We start from the raw sequence: 17,868 nt of genomic DNA on the forward strand, positions 1-17,868 counted from the left end.
TAACTGGAGGCGAAGCCCAAAATTAAATTTGTCCTCAGGACCTGATACGGTCTTTTGCAATATCTGGTATGAAAAGGGTTGTTTGATATTTGATTAAAAAAAGAATGTGATCAAATAATTGTAAGCCTCTTTCAAAACAGATGATCTCTAGTACGAAGTGTACTTGAATGCACCATGACGTATATAGCCGGTTGCCGTAAGCTTGTGACAGTAAGAATGCGCATTTAGATGGTGAAACCCATCTAGACACAACACCTCTCATAAATATTAAAATAACTCAAAGAAAAATTAAGTTTACAGAACACACAATTCACATTATGCACTTCAAATGTGTGTACATATATGTTATAAATCTATATCAATGTTTTACTTTTTATAACTATAGACAACATTTTGCGCAAATCCTGCGCAATCTTCACTTCCGTACAGAAAGAGGTTTTAAACTGTTTCCGTTTCCTGTGTATTTTTGCAACTACACGACTGCTGCTAAGTAGACATAAGAGGTATCTAAATATGAGCAAAATGACGTAGTTTAACTTCAAATTAAGCCGGTTTTGGTAATTTAAACAGCTGGTGTTAAGTGATGCTAGCTTTAAATTAACGCTCGAGCGGCGGTCTTGCTTAAACCGCATGTAAACAAACCCGGGAGGGTTTCTCCGCCGCTGGCGTTTCAAACTCCAGCAAACTTTTTTCTGGTTGAAAACACTTTCTGAGAAATGTCGTGGTTCAGTCAGGTCAGTCAAGGTCCATACCAGCGGCAGGCCGCTGATGGCCAGCAATTTACAGCCCCGAATATCCTCGGCAGTCCCTATAATCCCACTAGTGTACCAGCAGGAGCAGCGACCCCTGCTACCCAGAGCAACAGCGGGGCTGGCCTGCCTTCTCCAGGCCAGTTTGACCTGCCATCAGCTCCTCAGGCTGCAGCCAGCCCTCCCAGCCTGGAGAACCTGTCCTGCGCCGGTCAAGACAGACAACCAGAGCCCATCTCCTATGTGACCTTCCAGGAGCAGCGATGTGTCCTGAGCTGGTTCCAAGGCTGGAATGACCCCCAGAAGGAGAGGTTCCTGCAGGATCTTGTTGGCAAAGCCGTGCCGGGGAAAGTGTGCACTCTCCTAGACTCACTCAGCACCCTTCAGGTACTTTCTGCTCTGTTACAGGTGAACATGCATTTCTTGAGATGACACTTTAAAAAATAAAAATCTTAATTACTGCTTTGTGACAGGTCAAAGACAAACTCCCCAACATCTTTGAATGCCAACTCCGGCTGTGGACCCAGTGGTTTGAGTCCTGGGGGGAAGAGGAGAGGAATCATTTCCTGCACATGCTGGAGGAGAAGGACCCCATGTTTGTTGCCCACTTCTACAGGAGTGTAGCTGGCACTGCAGGAAGAGACTGAGCAGAAGTCTTCATCAGAGGACATGCATGCAGATACTGCATTCCTTAGATTTCCTACACACTTCTTACATAGAAGGTCCACGCTTTTCCAGTCTCAGATACTCAGATTTCTGAGTCAATTTTTGCCCCGTATTTAAGAAACAATAGAAAGGTTTTTGGATGATTTTACATCAGATGTTCGTACAGTGTTAAAGATGAAACCTTGAAACACCACAAGGGAGCTGATGGATGGATGGATTGATGGATGGACAGAGATTATTCAACAGAAGACTGGATGGAGAGAAAAGACAGATGTACAACTTAAAAAAAAACACTTTAACAGCAGTTTTTACAGTTTTTTTGTTTGTTTTTTTCATGCAGACAATTGGGTGCGAAAATAAATATTTCATTAAATATATTTCTGTTACTGGTCCAGACCTGGAATAAGTATAAATCAAATTCCATATTTTCCCATTGTTTTAAATAGAAATGCACCATCGATACCGATTTCTAATTTTCCTTGCCGCTGTGGTCTGCTGATTCTGACTTTTGTCCACAAGGCATGAAGCAAAGGAAAGTGGAGGGAAAAACAAGTTTTTTGATTGGGGTTGAATGAAGGAATTATAAGATTATCCCTATTGATGCCTCACAGCACATGACAACGTATAAAACGTTTATATTTACCTCATGTCATTTGTTTATAGACCAAAAATAGTGGGAGTTTTTTTTTCTTTTTTTTGGTGATCGGCGTGTCAGATTTTTCTGGCAGCAGACACTCCGATCACTTGTTATAAAACTTTGTGATTCCGATCTGCGGTTGATTGACTGGTGCGTCTCTGCTTTTCCAGACCCCGTAGGAACCCTGTTTTTGTTTTTTTGCTGTTCTTTTTCAAACCCATGTAATTGTTTAAACTGTGATGAAATCCTTTGTGATCATTTGACGTGAATGGGTTTTTTTCTACAGAGATTTGTAATGTTTCTCAATGCCAACATGTTTTCAATAAAAACATGCTTTGTTTTATGAAGTTGAACGGTTGAGTTTCATTAAAACCACACAGGTTGCACTTGATGTTTATTACACCTAGAAGATGACAGTCAGAGGTCAATAAACACTTTAAGTTTGTTGATTTATTGGATCAAAATCATTCATAAAGACAATAAAATATTTGATTATTAAATCATGTGACGTTTGGACAAATGTGCCAAAACCTGACTTATTGTGTTGCTTAATTAATCCAGTCAGTTGATCCTGGAGGCAGTAAAACTATTGGCTGAGGATTTTCGACATCCTCAACGCAGTAGTTGAGAAACGGGAAGATTCTGTCGGTAAACTCTTGACCTGAGAACGAGTACAGATGAGATCTGGCGCCAGAGTCGTAGAAGGACACCTGTCCCTTGTTGTAGTCCAGCAGGATGCCCAGAGTAATGGGCAGCCTCTCAACCTGAAGGGTTATCGATGTCCTGTCAATCGCTTTGAGCTCATTCTGTTTGTTCAGGACAATGGTCCAGAAACCCTTCGCGGGCCTGAAGGACAACGATCCTTTCCTCTTGGCCGATTCGCTGACCATCCCGATGTGGTAGCAAAGTTTATCAGCTACGGACACCTCCCAGTAATGGCGGCCTCTCGAGAAGCCGGTTGAGCCCAGAACGCCGAGAACCACGTCGAACCTGCCGGGGTTGTCCTGGAACTGGGGTACGTCGTTGGTGGTGGATACCTCGGTGTTGTCGTTAAAGAAAACTAATCTGGGATGTGCCGTGTTTGGATCCCAGGTGATCTTTGCTGGAAAAGGGAGAAATGTAGATTGTGTGTTTGTTACATTTTTTTAAAAAAAAGTTTAAACAAGCAGAATACACGGTGTCTGTGTGTTACTTTTAGGGTTGCACTGATAAATCGACCTTGATTTCTTTAAGTTTGGGTGACTGGCGTGAAACTGATCTTTCCACCGATATTATCTACTGACACAAAGGTCTGAAAATTAGCCAGTAGTTATGTTTCCATTACAAAGGTGCACAAACCTCTGTCAATATTCGGCTCATGTCAAAATACACATTTTCGCAATTGCTCTGTTTCCATTAAATATGAAACACAATTAAAATCACACGGGAATATGTCTGTTCACGTGATAAGTCATTAAAACAAAACAAAAAACATGCCGTGCCATCACCCTCCTACCACTTCCTGCCGTCTTCTTCATCTTTTCCGTCAGTGCTAACATCTGGTTGTTGATACTGGTGTGATGCGAATTTGCAATTTTACTAAATACACTAATTTTAATGTTGCTGAAAAACCACCTCATCCTAACGCAAAAACCTTTTAGCAAAAAACATGAGTTGTTTTTTTTTAAATTGCTGTGTTTTCATAAAGCAAATTTGTTTTCATAATTCCAATTTGCCCAATTATATGATCAATGGAAATGCAGCTGCTGTCTCTTTTTGTTCTGCGGTGACCCGGTCACATCTTTATGTGTGTGGTTAACAACAGTCACAACACTGTTGTAAACTTTGTGATTTTGTTGCTATATTGAGCAACTTTTCAAACAAACAAACCAAAAAAATTTGATTACAATGGAACTGGAAAGTCTGTTTTTTTTTTTAAAGATCGGTTATCGACCAAAATACTGCAATCAGTGCATTTCTAGTTGCTCTCCTAGCAATCCTGACTCTTGTGTGTGACTCACTGTTATAGATGGTCCTGTCTTCCACGTTGGTCAGTTTGGCCACGGCGTCTGAGAGGAGAGGAGCAAAGCATGACTTACTGGTTCTGATCTGAGCTCGTGTTTAACCTGTAGTTCCGAGGTGACCATACTGTTGTAGTCTTCCTGCAACCGCTCCTTCTCCCGCTGCTGTTGCTCGAAGTTGCGCTGCAGCTTTCTCAGGGCGGCGTCCTTCTCCTGCAGCTGCTGATGGAGACGATCCGCATCCTCCTGGCTCTGCTGTAGCTGCCTCTGCATGTCTGTTTTATCAGAAGCTTACTGTGAATAACACAAAATAACACAGTAGATCTTCTCTGCAGGTCCTTTTTGGGTTTTTTTGACCTCTCACCTTCACAGTGGGTGTTGGCTTTGCAGCACGTTTCCAGCTCCTCCGTTTGCTGCTTTAAGTCTGAGTGAGAAAGGAGCTGTAGTGATTATAACGCCAAGTGACAAGAGACCATTTTCAGATTGGCGCATAAGAAGCAGCTTAAAATGGAATATTTTCCGAAACACGTCCACATTCAGGTAATAGAGACTGATCTTTTCCAGTAGATAACAGGAAGGCTGAACAGAACACAGCAGCAGGGCTCATTCTATACCTCTATTGGCGATCTCAAGTTTTCTGTTTTCTTTATCCTGGGTTCTTAATTGTTGTTCCAGGGCTGAAAAGAGAGGGAGAAGAATTACCTGAGGCAAGTGTTGCATGCTGTTTGGGGCTATTTATGACACACACATACATACAGTGACTTGGAAAAGCATTCTGAGTCTTTAAACATTTTCACATTTTGTTACTTTGCAAACGTGTTTTTATTTAGCAGATAAACAAACAGTAGCACAGCTGTGAACAAGAAGGAAAATTAGAGTGAAAATGTTACCGAATTGGTAAATGTGGTTCACCTGTGTGTAATTTAATCCAATTTTTATCCAGCTGGCCTGTGAAGGTCTCAATAGTTGCGTGTCCAATCAAATGTTCGCAAGACTTTGTCAATATTCCGCTGATGTCACCAAACGCAATTTTTGCAATTGCGGCATTTCCATTAAACAAGAACCGCAATTAAAATCACGCGCGAGTACGTTTGTTCACGCGATAAGTAATTAAAAACATGCCCGCCAGCCGCTTCCCGACGTTTTCTTCGTCGTGGTTTGCGCCAGTGGCAACATCCGGTCGTTGATCACGTGACTCGTGTGACGTGTTTTCATTGCAGTTTTACAAACTAAAACCCCAGCGCGATCGAAAAACAATAGTTTTTATTTCTTTTTTGAATTTGGCATGTTTCCAATGAATGACTTTATTTTTGAAATGTCAAATTGTGAATTTACATTGTTAATGGAAGTTAACCTCAAGGCTGGTTAGAAAACAAACAAACTAGGCAAAATCCAGACCAATATCCACTGAAAACTGTATACATTCAATCTGAAGTTGAGCTTTTTAGCAAAGAAGAACTAGTAAGACATCTGATTCTATAGATGTGCAAAGCTGGCAGGGACATACCCAAAACAGATTTGTGGTAAAAGACAATGCGATAAAGTTTTGACTCACGTTGGCTGAACGCACACCGCACTTCGCATTTTTATTTTTTAAAAGAATGTAAATCCATGGATGGTTTTCCTTACTTTCCTCCTGTATAGCTATACGCTACTTTATGTTGATCTATTACATAACATCATAATAAAATACATAGAGGTTTGTGACAAAATGTGAAAACAAATTTACTAGGAATACTTTTGTAAGGCACCCTACAGTAAGTGTTTGCTATATTACTGCGTAAAAATAATAACAAACCGGCAACTTTCTTCTTAGAAGTTATAGAAGTTCCTTCCTTTGCTTTTTTAAGCTCAGCCCTCAGATTGGCGATATCCATTACTGACAGAGACAGAAAACACACAGTTATTCCAGTGGCAAATTAAAAACAAGCAAAATGTTAAACGAGTACATAAAAGGAGTTTGTACCTAGTTGAAAATTCCTTGCGTCTGCCTCCATGAGCTGAGCTTCAGTGTTTTGCAGTTTCTTCTGAGCAAAATCGAGTCTCTCTTGAAGTTCTGAAGATTTAGAAACACATGCATATGAGCCAAAAGTACAATTTAACCTTAAGTAAATGTATTAGTTATCGCTTTACCTGCGAGGTTTACAGCATACGTCTCATTGAGGTCTGATATTTCCTCCTGCAGTGGTACGATTTTCTCATTCAGTTCCATAATCTGAGCAGCTAAATGAAATAAACAAGGCAGTGACTTAATGGTTTCTTTTTATTTATTATCTAGTAATTATGTTTATTCTTATTTCCAAAAGGACTAAATACTCACACAGATTCGCAATTCTCAAGGTTGACGTCTCCAGCAAATTTGTTTTCTTTTTTATCTCACTTCTGACCGATTCCAATTGATTTTCCAGATCTTGGAAATAAGAAAGAAAAAGAAAGTGTGAGGTGTGTCCATGGGATGTTTATTATTATTATTATTATTATTATTATTATTTTGCATCACCTTTAATTTTCTCAGCTTGCGCTCCCAGTTGGCTCTCCATCTCCTTCTTCAGCGTGGTTATTTCGTCTTTTTGAGTCAAAATTTTAAATGCTGACAGAGAAAGATGTGATAATATCAGATCAGCTACTGAGCATGCTCAGCAGTGCACCACTCATTTCAATGATACCTACTGAGCTTTGTGTTTTCATTGTCTGTGTCCCGAATTCCTTCTATCAGGTGACTGAGATGATCTTGGAGTCCTGCAGTTACAATTAGTTTTTGAAATTCATATTAAATTAAAACTTATCCAGTGTTAACATAATGCTATGTGTTTGCTACTCACCTTGGATCTTGGTGTAATCTGATTCGTTTGAGGCCACAGTTACCAATCGATCAATCTCTACCTGTACGGCAATAATCTGTAAAACTGAAAGATCCGCACATTTTTAGTCGACTCACGTAAATATCATCCAAAAGAGTCATTTATTTATTTAGTCGCTGGCTTATGTCTTACGCCTTTGGGACTGCGTGCTTCGTTGTTTCAGCTCTTCTGTTACTTTGTCCAGTTCTGCACTTTTCTGGTCAATAATTCTTTGAAGCTCTTAAAAAAAAACAGAAATATCTGTCAGCTAGCTAGCTTGATATTGAACTGTACACAGTACAAGGATATAAGAAAGACAAAGATTTGTATTTTTTGTGATAGGTGAAAGCTTTTTATTTTGTTACTTTATAAACCTTTTTAAATCTATTTTTTAGCAACAAGTACAGGATATGGGTTCCTTTCCCTTAAGAAACACTTGAAGTAATTTAGCTAAAATAGCTAAAACAGCATTTGTGTGCACAGTTCACGCAAACCCACCTTCAGCTTTAGTTTGGGAAACAGAGTTTCCCAGCTGCTTCTTTAGCTCTTCCAGCTGCACAGTCAGTGTAGAAACTTGAAGAGCTTAAACAAACACAAGCTTTTCGTTACCATCGACATCCTTTGGTCTTCCAAATCATAGAAAAGATACTCGCAGCTTTACGGCTTACCAAGAGACGTAACTGTATCAGATTTGTTCTTGAGATCCACGATCTTGGCTTCCAAACTTTTCTGCAGGTCTACCAAAAGTAAAATCAAAAATTTTAAGTTTTGAATTCAAAACATTTCCTCCAGCAAGGGATGAAGAGAAGTAAGAGTCACCTTGAATTTGCTGCTCATTTGTAGAACACTCTGGTTGAGTCTGGTTCAAGCTGATCTGCAGAGCTGGTAGAAATAAAAATGTTTTTTAAATCATTTATGAATTAAATATATTCCCAGCAGCCTACATGTTTACTAAACTCACTTTTGATCAAGTTCTGCTGTTCCTGGTTCTCCTCTTCTTTAATCTTCAGTTGTTCCTTCAGCTCTACAAAGCGTCAGGTAAACACAAAATGAACAATGACGTCACACTTGCTCTTTCCAATCGTAAAAAGAAGACACAAATAACGTAAACAGCAGGAGCCCACTCACTGGATACCGTGGCAACGGCTTTTTTTTCATCACTTTCCTTTTCCTTTTCGAACTCTCTCAGCCGGCTTTGCAGTACAGAGATTTTTACCACTGAATTAACCAGAAACAAAATGATGAGGCACACGTAAATGTTCATTTCTGATAAAGATTGCGGCGTTTTCTCGCTTCACCTACACAGTTCGCCGTTTTCCTGGTTCTTCTCCTTTATCTCCGAGTAAACGTTTTGCAACTGCGCCTGCTTGTTTTCAAGCTCTCTGTTGAGTTCTGATTGAGGGAAGAATTAAAAAAAATTATTAGTCATTTGCAGGAGATCAATAATGGACTCACAATGGTCAAAATAGAAGGAAAAAAAAGAAGATTGTTTTTCTTTTTAGTGGTCTTAATCCTCTTCCGCAATAATGTGATACACCAAGACAAAATATTGCATTATTGTGAGATTTAAGGAAAATTATATATGATTCTTGAAGTTTTTTTTTTTTTTTTTTTTTTTTTTTTACAAGTAAAATTCTGAAAAGTGTGCCAAAGACTATAATTCTTTCACTCAATGTTTTTTTAGAACCACCTTTTGGTACATTTATTGTTTTTGCCTATATTTCTTTGGGGGGAAAAAAGTTCAACCTCCATCAGGTTTGAGTATGATTTTTAAGTCTTTCCCCTGATGTCTAGGGTTGTTTTTCTTCAGGAGGTTAAACTTCCACCATATTCTGAAGTTATTTACAACCTTTAACAGGTTTCCATCCTCTTCTTTTCGTAACATTTCTGGCTGGTGCTGCAGCAACATTTAAAAAGAGTGAAGGTGTCCGGATACTTTTTCGAGGCAAAAATCAACCTGTCTTCAGATATTACTCCAGTTTGCCAGAGGCACTTACGGGTAATCCTGTGGGATTGTAAGACCTCAGTCGCCGACAGCTGTTTCTGAAGATACTCCACCTGGCTCTGCAGGGTCAGGACTGTCATCACTGAAACGCAAAACGCAAAGTCAAGAGCCTAGAAAACAACTACATTTGTTTTATTAAATGTCATAATGAACCACAGGAGGACAGAGATGTGCTGATTAGAGGAATGAAAGTGTTAGAAACTGTTTCACTCACTGTGTTTTAGGGTTTCCTGGTCTTTGCTGTCTATCTCACTCAGCAGACCATCCAGTCTCCTTTGCAGCTCTGAAACCCCCCCCAGTAAATTAAGGAATTTGTGATACAATTCCCTTAAATGTTTAACTCTGAACCAGCGACAATTTAAAGTACCTGATATCTCACTGGTCGTCTCATTGGTATCCTTGTTCTGAAGGGTCCAGATGTTATTCTGCAGCTCAATAATCTTTAAAACTGAAACATAAATGTAAATGGGAACAACAGAGCTGAAATCTTGGTGGGACCTTTTAACAGCAGATTAAAACAAATGAGTGAGATCAGTGAGAGTTTCCTGACTGGTCTGAACATGTTCAAAACTTGAGAAACATCCTAACTACATCTGCTTGCAGGTCTTCAAATAAATTATTTTTAGGCTTTTAGCGCTGAGGATGCTACGTGCGTCGCGCCCTGCCAGTGCTCAGCGGCAGCAAAAGAGGATCTCATTGGCAGAAAACAATTCACAATCTGTAGAAAGTGTTGATCATTTAATTATTTAATCACGATTAATCATGATTAAATGATTAATTGGATTAATTAGATTAATTGTGATTAATCGATAGTTGAAATAATTCTTAACTAATTTAGTAACCGACTAGACAGAGTCAAAAAAGGCCATTTGCTGAAAAAAACAACAACATATGCAGAGCAGTAATTAAGCCAAAATGTTACAAAACATTTACACATTCTGTGTTTACATAAAAAAATACCCCTTTTCTGTAAATATCTTTTACTAAAAGCTCCTCAAGTGACAAATAATTAAATTCAAAAGGGAATTTAATTATTTGTTTATTTGTGTCTGCTAATGTATTTCTAATACTGCATGTAAAAAGCTTAATAAGTTCAATGAAAACCTGCAGAATGTGTCGGTTTTATTAAACAGTCACATTAAAAATATGCGATTAATCAATGAATCAGTAGAAAATTACTGTAATAATTGTTACTTGCAGAAACAAAGTGATTAATTTTCTGGGCTTCCAGCTGCAAGTGAACTTCCTTCCATAAATGGGACCGTTTTTACTCTGATAAAACATTACACAGGGATAATTTAGGTGTCAACAAAGCTGCCTGTCTGCAAACCACCCGGAGAGAAAATACAGGCTGAAACATTTTCCATATGACCTGGACACTCACTTATCTGTGAGTTGGGAATCAGTCTCTCTGTGTCTGCAGTCTTGGCTTTTAGTTCTTCTTCTTTCTGCAGCAGCTCCTTCTGCAGCCCTGAGGAGAAAATGAAAAGCAAAAAGGACATTTAAACATCTCGCTTTCAAAAAGGTTGAAACTACATTCGTAAAGATGAGTGGTACTCACTTATAATCTCCTTTTTACTAGGCGATGCTACGATTGCCTTCTTTAAAGCCTGGATTTGTCCGTGCAGGTGTACTATACTCACAACTGACACAGACAAGCATAATGTACAAGACAAATATAGAAAGAAGCCAAGTAAGTCCACATCTTTCTTTAATAAATAGGAATGTTTGGGGGGGAAAAAAACTGAAATAAATACCAAGCGCAGCTTCAGAGTCTTCGGTTCTGTTCAGCTGTGCTATCCTTTGTTCCAGTTCGGTCTTTACCGCTGAGAGAAACAGGTTAGGACTTTAGATCGGGAGTGTAACCGTGACGCGACTCGGAAGTTCAGAAAAGCCGCTCACCGACGTATCGCTCCTCAAGTCCCGAGCATTCCTCACGCGTCTGACGCAGCTGCTCCTTCAGGTCTGTACAGAAACACAAAAACAGTCTGCTTATCGAAAATTTATCTCACAAAATGTCACTGACGCCACAGAGTAAGACTCACTCTTTATTTCACTCAGAGCCTTGGTGTAGTCTCGTTTGTAGGTTTGAAGGAGCGTCAGTATATCTGCAACAACATTCGAATAAGATTAAATGTCGAAAGCGGTGCGGTTTAAGAGCAAGCGGAGGAGCGCTCACCAGGCTGTTCGCCGGTTGTTGTCTCCTTGTGCTCCGTCAGCTCCTCCACGATGCTGATTACTTTCATGACTGGTCAAAATAAAAGTGCACACTCGTTGGCTTTGTTACGGTGAACACGTGAAACTTTCTCCAAAGGCAGATATCCCTCCTCTTTCTACTCTTACTCACTCAGCTGTGCGATGGCCTGGTCTGTAATCTCCAGCGATTTCTGCAAAATGACCTCTTTTCGCTTCATCACCTCCAGTTCCACTGTTATGGCTTCAATAAAAAATAATAATTAAAAAAACACTCCTTTTAACACATTTCTGCATTTTCAGTTCAACTAACATCAAGACTTGTGGATGATATAATCATGGTTACGAGTCCAGAAAACAAAACAAAAAAAAAAAACCCCAGTCCGAACAAAAAACTACCCAACCAGGGCGGGCGAAGAACCAGGAGGCAGGGAGGCAGGGAGGCGGGTTCGGCGGTCGCCGCCGCCGCAGGAAGCGGAGGCGAGGAGGCTCTGGAGGTCCGGCAGAGGGTCCAGCTGGAGGCTCTGGAGGTCCGGCAGAGGGTCTGACTGGAGGCTCTGGACGTCCGGTAGGGGGCTCGGCTGGAGGCTCTGGAGGTCCGGCAGAGGGTCTGACTGGAGGCTCTGGACGTCGGGTAGGGGGCTCAGCTGGAGGCTCTGGAGGTCCGGCAGAGGGTCCGGCTGGAGGCTCTGGAGGTCCGGCAGAGGGTCTGGCTAGAGGCTCTGGACGTCAGGTAGGGGGCTTGGCTGGAGGCTCTGGAGGTCCGGCAGAGGGTCCGGCTGGAGGCTCTGGAGGTCCGGCAGAGGGTCTGGCTGGAGGCTCTGGACGTCCGGTAGGGGGCTCGGCTGGAGGGCTAGGCGACACGGGAAACTCTGGAGGCTGCTCGTCAGCAGCGGGCACAGGAAGCTCGGACGGCTGGGACGCCGCAACAGCGGCAGGCTCGGGCAGCAGGTAGGTGGTGGGAGCTGGAGAGAAGACGGGAACCGGAGGGACGGCAGCCAGGCGGGAGGGACGGCTTAGGTGGAACTGGATCGCCCATCATCTCCGCCTGGGCTGCATCACGGTCCCACGCGGTGTCTTCCAATAATTCTACCAAACCTGGATCGGGGAGGAGCGGGATCCATTTTCGGAGAACCGTCGCGCAAGCTGAGGCCGTGGTAAACCGTTTGTACAAAGAGCAGGGTTTAGCCACGCTGTCAACATAGATTTTGATTGTTCTCTTTAAACGGTCCACGTCTCCGAACATCTGAGCAGCTGGGTCCATAGTTGTTGTTAATTGCGATCCTCACCGGTCTGGTCGGGTCCTTCTGTCATGTGTGGTGGTTGCGAGGCGGTGAGGAGAGACGCAGAGGCCCAGGTTGTGATAAAGATGATGATCAATTTAATGAAGAAAGCTCAACAGTCCAGAACAGGCAGCACGGGATTAAAACTTCAGGGATTAATTATTCTGACGATTGATCAATTAATCAGATAAAATTATTTTTCACCTAAAAAACATACTAACGTCAAAATGTGAAAAGCTCAGTCCTTTTTGTTTGACTTTGCATCAATGCAGTGTATGGCTGATCTGTTGACTACTAATTAATAGTTAGATAGCAAAAGGTGCTTTTTAGTTGTTTGGGTTTTTTTGACAGAATTTCAACCACGTGAAGCTTAAACTAGGCCATATGAGTAGAACAAATTTAGAGTTTTTAAAATTATTTTTAATGAAAAATGTCTATATAGTTTTTGTACCGTTTCGACTTAATTGGTGCTCTCAGCGTCTTATTCTTTCAGTAAATTGCCTTTTTTTGGAGTCAGTACGGTCCAGTTAACGATTAATCGCTTACTAAATTAGTTGGCAATTATGTAAATTATCGATTCATCACAATTTATCAGATGAATCGTTTCAGCCATAAATAAAACCCATGGTTGTTCGTGTCGATGTTTTGGTTTACATCTGCCCGTTCACCTGTGATGGTGGGTTCCAGGGTCTCTTCGTAAGTTGAAACTAACGTTGTCAATCGGTCCACCTCAAACTGGAGCCTCAGGATCTCCCTGGCTGAAAAATCCAAATCAAAAACACATCGGGTCAACGCTAAAGTAAAACAAGAACCTAAGTGGAGATGTTGGAGTGCAGGCTTACTAAGATTCTTGTCATTTTCCCGTCCACTCAGCAGCATGATCGCTCTCTTCAGTTGCTCAATCTTTTGCCTCAATTCCCTCTGAGCATCTGAAAGTAAAACGAAAATAAATAAATAAAAATCAAGCTCAACATGCAAAATCTGAACAAGATATGTGTTGGTGATTTGCAAACACAAACTCACCAAGAATTTTAGATTTGGATCCCTCCGTCAGGATCTTGATCCTTTTCTCCATCGTCGTGATTTTATGGCGCACAGAAATCAGCTCCAGCACTGATCAGTCACGTCCACGTGAACGATTAGATATACCCGGTTATTTTTTTAGTAGTACTTTAAAATTGTGGATAAAAAAGAAAAAAAAAGAAACACTGGCAAATGTAGTTGGAGAGGCTTACACACCAATAGAGATCGGGTCTTCTTTGCGTTGCAGCTCAGAGAGCTTCCTGTCCAGTAGCTCTTGTAGCGCTGAGGGGAATTAAGAGTCTGGATTATGAGATTGAGTTGAACTGTAATATTACTTTAACAGATCTAATTTTTCAGTCAAAGAGAGGGTGATTTACCCAGAAGTCGTCCATCGACAGTAAGAGCAGTTTTGCTGCTCAGTTCGGTCGGCTGCAGGTCCCAGATCTGATTCTGCAAGGAGATTATCTCTAGGACTGGAAACAGGAATTACATTTATCATGTACTGAACACCGTTTTCACTCCTCAGCTCAGGAATAAATCTTTCCAAAAGAATAAACGAACAAAAAAAAAAAAAAACTCACTTAATGCCAAAGTTTCATTGTTCCTGTTGATTTGTGGCTTCATGGCGTTGAGCTCGGTGGTCTTTGCGCTCAGTTCAGCTTGCACAGCTGTTTGAAATGAATTCAGAAAAGAGACTTCTCTATCCAAGGCAGACATTCAGTAAAAATAAAAACATCAAAATTTAATTGGAGCGTTTTGATAACGCGTGACCTGCAGTGCTTTATGAATGTATACTGATGAATTTATCTTTATCACATTTTTCACAAGTTACAACTACAAACCTCAACGTAAGTAGAAACTAAATATTTATTTAATTTAGCTTCATGACTAAATACTGAATTTGAAAGCTAAATATATAGATTTTAAGCAAAATGTTTAGCTTGTGGATAAAATATTTTGCTGATATTTATAACATGGCGAAAATATGACTGAAAAAATTAACACCCTTCCTTTTCTCTATGACTAGCTAACTAAACCAAAATATTGCTGTTAAATTTTTGACTCTAATCACGTTTTTTCTTTCGACTTCACAGTTCACTTCACTACTTTTAGCTAGGATACAAAATCCTAATTAAAATGTTTTAATCCTAATTAAAACATTGTAATGTGACAAATTATGTAAAAAGCTAATGATATTTATGCCCTTTTTTATATTATTTCATACTGAAATAATATATATTTCAGTATAAAGTTAATCATACTGAAATATATATTAAAAAAAAACATTTTTGAAAAACTGAAAACGTTGACTGAATGAATAAAACTTCTCACCTGTTATCTCAGTCGAATTTCCATTTGAGTTAACAAGGGATTCAAACTTCCTCCGTAAAGATCTAACATCCCTGGTCAGAGCCATGATCTTCAAAACTATAAGAAATATAATTTCAAGAAAAAAATCCACTATGCTGAAGCATTACAAAGATGAAAATGACCTTAAAATGTAGTCTCACCTTGAATGTTCTCACTGTCAATCACCTCCAGCAGATGCTTCAGTTTGGTCTGCAGCTGGGTGTGGTACGCTGTCGGGAAACAGACAAAACATTTGAGCATTTTGCTTGTTGAAGCCTCCTCTGAAGACGTGGACAGAGGGTGCAGCGCAGGATTCTCAGGCACGATCTTACAGCCGGCGACGGACGTCACAGCCAAACTGCAGGTGGAGAGTTTCAGCTTCAGCTGCCTGACCTCCCGCCTCAACTCGAAGGCTTCCCCGTCTGCGATGGAGCGCGCAGGTTACAGCAGAACAACGCAAGAGGAAGCTTTCCAACCCGCCGAAGGAGGATGTATCGTCTACTCACCCAACTGGCTGTTACGCTGACTTGCTTCCCGAAGCTCCTTGTTCAGGGAATCCAAGCTTTCCTCAACCCCTTGCAAAAACAAAAGAGAGAACCCGTAAGCATGCGTCAGATTAGAACTGGAACATGAATAAAGAATACACTCACCAGTGCAAAGTCTGACTTTTATTGACTGAAAGAGAATGAAAGGCATTAGATTAGAAGAAGACAACATTCAAATTAGCATGAAAAGGAGGTGATTATTACATACCGTTACATTTACTTCGTCGAAATCAGTTCCATTTGGCAACGGTATCTGAGAGGAATACATTCAAAACGTTCAATCATTATTTATACCACACAACTTTTAGTATAGCAACACAGTGGATATAAAAATTGTGCAAAACCCAAGATGACAGATTTCGGTGGGTATGTGATTATTCAGAGATTATTCATAGTGTGACTTGAAAGCTTCACACAATCAGATTGGAGTTGACTTAAGGAAATCAGTTAGAGATGATTTGGACTTTGTGACATGGTGCATTATTCTGCTGTTACTGAAAATGTCATTTTGTTCAAATTTTGTGCACAAACTGTGAGATATGTTCAGTAATAATACTCAGGTAGACTGCAAAAGTGTGTCGAGAAAATATTTCCTTTGCCCTGATTTCTCAACTCCACTGACTGAATGCTGTAGTCTAAACTGCGACATTTTGTTCAGTTTGTAGTTGTCCAATTTTGAGTCAAACTGGAAGATGACTGAATGCTGAAATTAAATCCAAATGTGCTTCGATGTCAGATGAGTTTCAGGGTGTGAACACTTGTGCAACCAGGTTATTGTGGCTTTCTCATAAAGTAAATTTTTCCCATTAATTGCATTTTTGTTTGTTTTCAAAAGAATATCAAGATGTTACCTTAAAAATGATAAAAGTTTTACAACGGATCAGCATGGTCTTATGTTTTTCCATCCTAATATGGGCTGTCTACTCTCTTTACATGCACTATGAATGAACAATGTCAGAATCAGTGAGGACTCACAGTAATCTTGGACAGGATGTCGTCCAGCTGTGGGTTTCCAGTGTTCTTGACAAACTCACCCACGTTATACGGCACTGAAAACACACGAGGGATTCAAATTTCAACCAACGTTTCAATGCTATATTTACTGGAAACATTACGGGACAGCATTGCTTCTTACCGTGTCTGTTGTCAGACGCAGGGAAGACACAGATGAGAAGGAAGGGAACCCAAATGAAGTTAGAACCTCCAGCCATTGTTCTGCTCCTAAAAGGGTAACGACTTTCAGCAGCAGCAATGCTCTTTTTATCCCACTGGATGACCAATACCATGAGAAGGGCCAGGCTTCCCAGAAAGGGAGGAGCAGATTGATTTTTACTGGTGTAAAAAGGTTAAAAGTGAAAAGGTTGCCATGGTTCCGCTAATCGAGGAGAGCGATACACTCTAGAAAAAGTTCACAAGAAATTAAAACCAAGAAATAAATCATGCCTTTTTTTTTTAATTGGAAGTGTTGAGATGATTTCAAAACAGTAAAATGAAAAGATTTACAGCGCTTTGAAAGGTGTTCCCTTTTACTTTTTAATTTTTTTTTGTCAAGTTCCAAACACAAACCTGGAGGCATCGCACGGCATTTTGCAAAAGTATTTATACCACTGGATTCTTCACATTTTGGAGAAGAACAAGCTTTTTATGTATTTTATTGGGATCTTATTTTACTGTGCATACACCCAAGATTGGGATCTTATGTCAGATATATACGGTTTCCAAAGATTTAAAAAAACACATAAATATCTGAAAAGTTCGGGATGCGTCTATAAAATATACGGTGGCCCAGAAAGGTCGACAAAATGCAAATGCCACAACACAACAGCAAAACGGTTCTGTTAAAAAAACAAAAACAAACTTGCTAGCATAACTTCTGCTTTGGCTTTTGTTGTTGTGTTGAGACTTTTGCGGTCACCGTAATATTAGGCCTGACTGAGTCAATCCTTTTTATTGAATACGAGGGATTCTAAGACTGAGCCTTGGGGTACCCCGCATGTGATTTCTGTCCATTTCGATTCGAAGTTACTGACTGAAACAATTATCGGACCGGCGCACCTTCTTCCTCGTGTTTGCTGTGAATTGGGAATGATGCTGCAGGATAGTTCACGACTATATTCCAAACCGATCCAGTCCATTTTAGTTACAAAGCACATTTAAAAAGCAACATGTTTATCCAAAGTGCTCTCCAGTAGGAGCAGATGAATAATAATAATAATAATAATAATAATAATAATACCGATAAAATAAAAACACTATTTCTGGGTGTAGTTTTGCAAACAGAGAAAGTTCAGGGAGTATGACTTGCAAATGACTTGGACAGTATGTGCAATAGTTGCATTTGAAACTGTGCATACACCCATTATAGAGTTGTGGTGTCAGCAAAAAAACGAAAATGGAAAAAAGAAACGTCAGCACACCAACTCGCTGTAGGGTGAGTGGGTTAAAGGAGGGACAGGAGTTGATTGGAGGGGTATGTGGCAATAACTAGAGCAAAAAGCAAAAAAAAAAAAAAGGGAAAAAAAAAGAACAAGAAACAATTTAAGTGCAAAACCTTTCCCGTAATGTTGTCCCAAAGTA

General features: G+C 40.2%; 2 protein-coding genes across 2 annotated transcripts; one reads left to right on the forward strand and one right to left on the reverse strand.

The window, feature by feature from the left end:
• The first annotated feature begins 447 nt into the window (after positions 1-447).
• cunh14orf119 (chromosome unknown C14orf119 homolog) lies at positions 448-2,395 on the forward strand. The gene is made up of 2 exons (XM_014967837.2): positions 448-1,136; positions 1,223-2,395. Exons 1-2 carry the CDS (start codon positions 717-719, stop codon positions 1,394-1,396), a joined length of 594 nt encoding a protein of 197 aa, XP_014823323.2. The 5' UTR covers positions 448-716; the 3' UTR covers positions 1,397-2,395.
• A 38-nt stretch (positions 2,396-2,433) lies between these two features.
• On the reverse strand, positions 2,434-16,531 carry LOC106903831 (uncharacterized). The gene is made up of 43 exons (XM_014967835.2): positions 16,427-16,531; positions 16,267-16,340; positions 15,500-15,544; positions 15,397-15,421; positions 15,253-15,321; positions 15,079-15,168; positions 14,908-14,976; positions 14,729-14,824; positions 13,978-14,064; positions 13,774-13,869; positions 13,613-13,678; positions 13,397-13,486; positions 13,216-13,302; positions 13,042-13,131; positions 11,245-11,334; positions 11,077-11,145; positions 10,943-11,005; positions 10,800-10,862; positions 10,655-10,723; positions 10,459-10,542; positions 10,282-10,368; positions 9,265-9,345; positions 9,112-9,180; positions 8,890-8,979; positions 8,195-8,284; positions 8,021-8,110; positions 7,854-7,916; positions 7,712-7,774; positions 7,561-7,629; positions 7,391-7,474; positions 7,046-7,132; positions 6,875-6,958; positions 6,723-6,791; positions 6,553-6,642; positions 6,373-6,462; positions 6,186-6,275; positions 6,019-6,108; positions 5,851-5,931; positions 4,667-4,729; positions 4,417-4,476; positions 4,181-4,327; positions 4,053-4,100; positions 2,434-3,154 (listed from the first exon to the last, which is right to left on the reverse strand). The coding sequence occupies exons 1-43, from the start codon at positions 16,500-16,502 to the stop codon at positions 2,601-2,603; spliced, it is 3,837 nt and encodes a 1,278-aa protein (XP_014823321.2). The 5' UTR covers positions 16,503-16,531; the 3' UTR covers positions 2,434-2,600.
• Positions 16,532-17,868: the final 1,337 nt, after the last annotated feature.

The sequence above is a fragment of the Poecilia mexicana genome, unplaced genomic scaffold (assembly GCF_051168715.1).
Source record: "Poecilia mexicana isolate PSO_F unplaced genomic scaffold, ASM5116871v1 scaffold_17, whole genome shotgun sequence".
Taxonomy (NCBI): domain Eukaryota; kingdom Metazoa; phylum Chordata; class Actinopteri; order Cyprinodontiformes; family Poeciliidae; genus Poecilia; species Poecilia mexicana.

Excerpts from the sequence above, each read along its gene's own strand:
- cunh14orf119 (XM_014967837.2), top strand. The coding sequence starts at position 717 with ATGTCGTGGTTCAGTCAGGTCAGTCAAGGTCCATACCAGCGGCAGGCC. Across the intron at positions 1,137-1,222 it reads ACTCACTCAGCACCCTTCAG|GTCAAAGACAAACTCCCCAA; the intron begins GTACTTTCTGCT and ends GCTTTGTGACAG.
- LOC106903831 (XM_014967835.2), bottom strand. The coding sequence starts at position 16,502 with ATGGCTGGAGGTTCTAACTTCATTTGGGTTCCCTTCCTTCTCATCTGT. Across the intron at positions 16,341-16,426 it reads TGCGTCTGACAACAGACACG|TGCCGTATAACGTGGGTGAG; the intron begins GTAAGAAGCAAT and ends GTGTGTTTTCAG. Across the intron at positions 15,422-15,499 it reads TCGACGAAGTAAATGTAACG|TCAATAAAAGTCAGACTTTG; the intron begins GTATGTAATAAT and ends ATTCTCTTTCAG.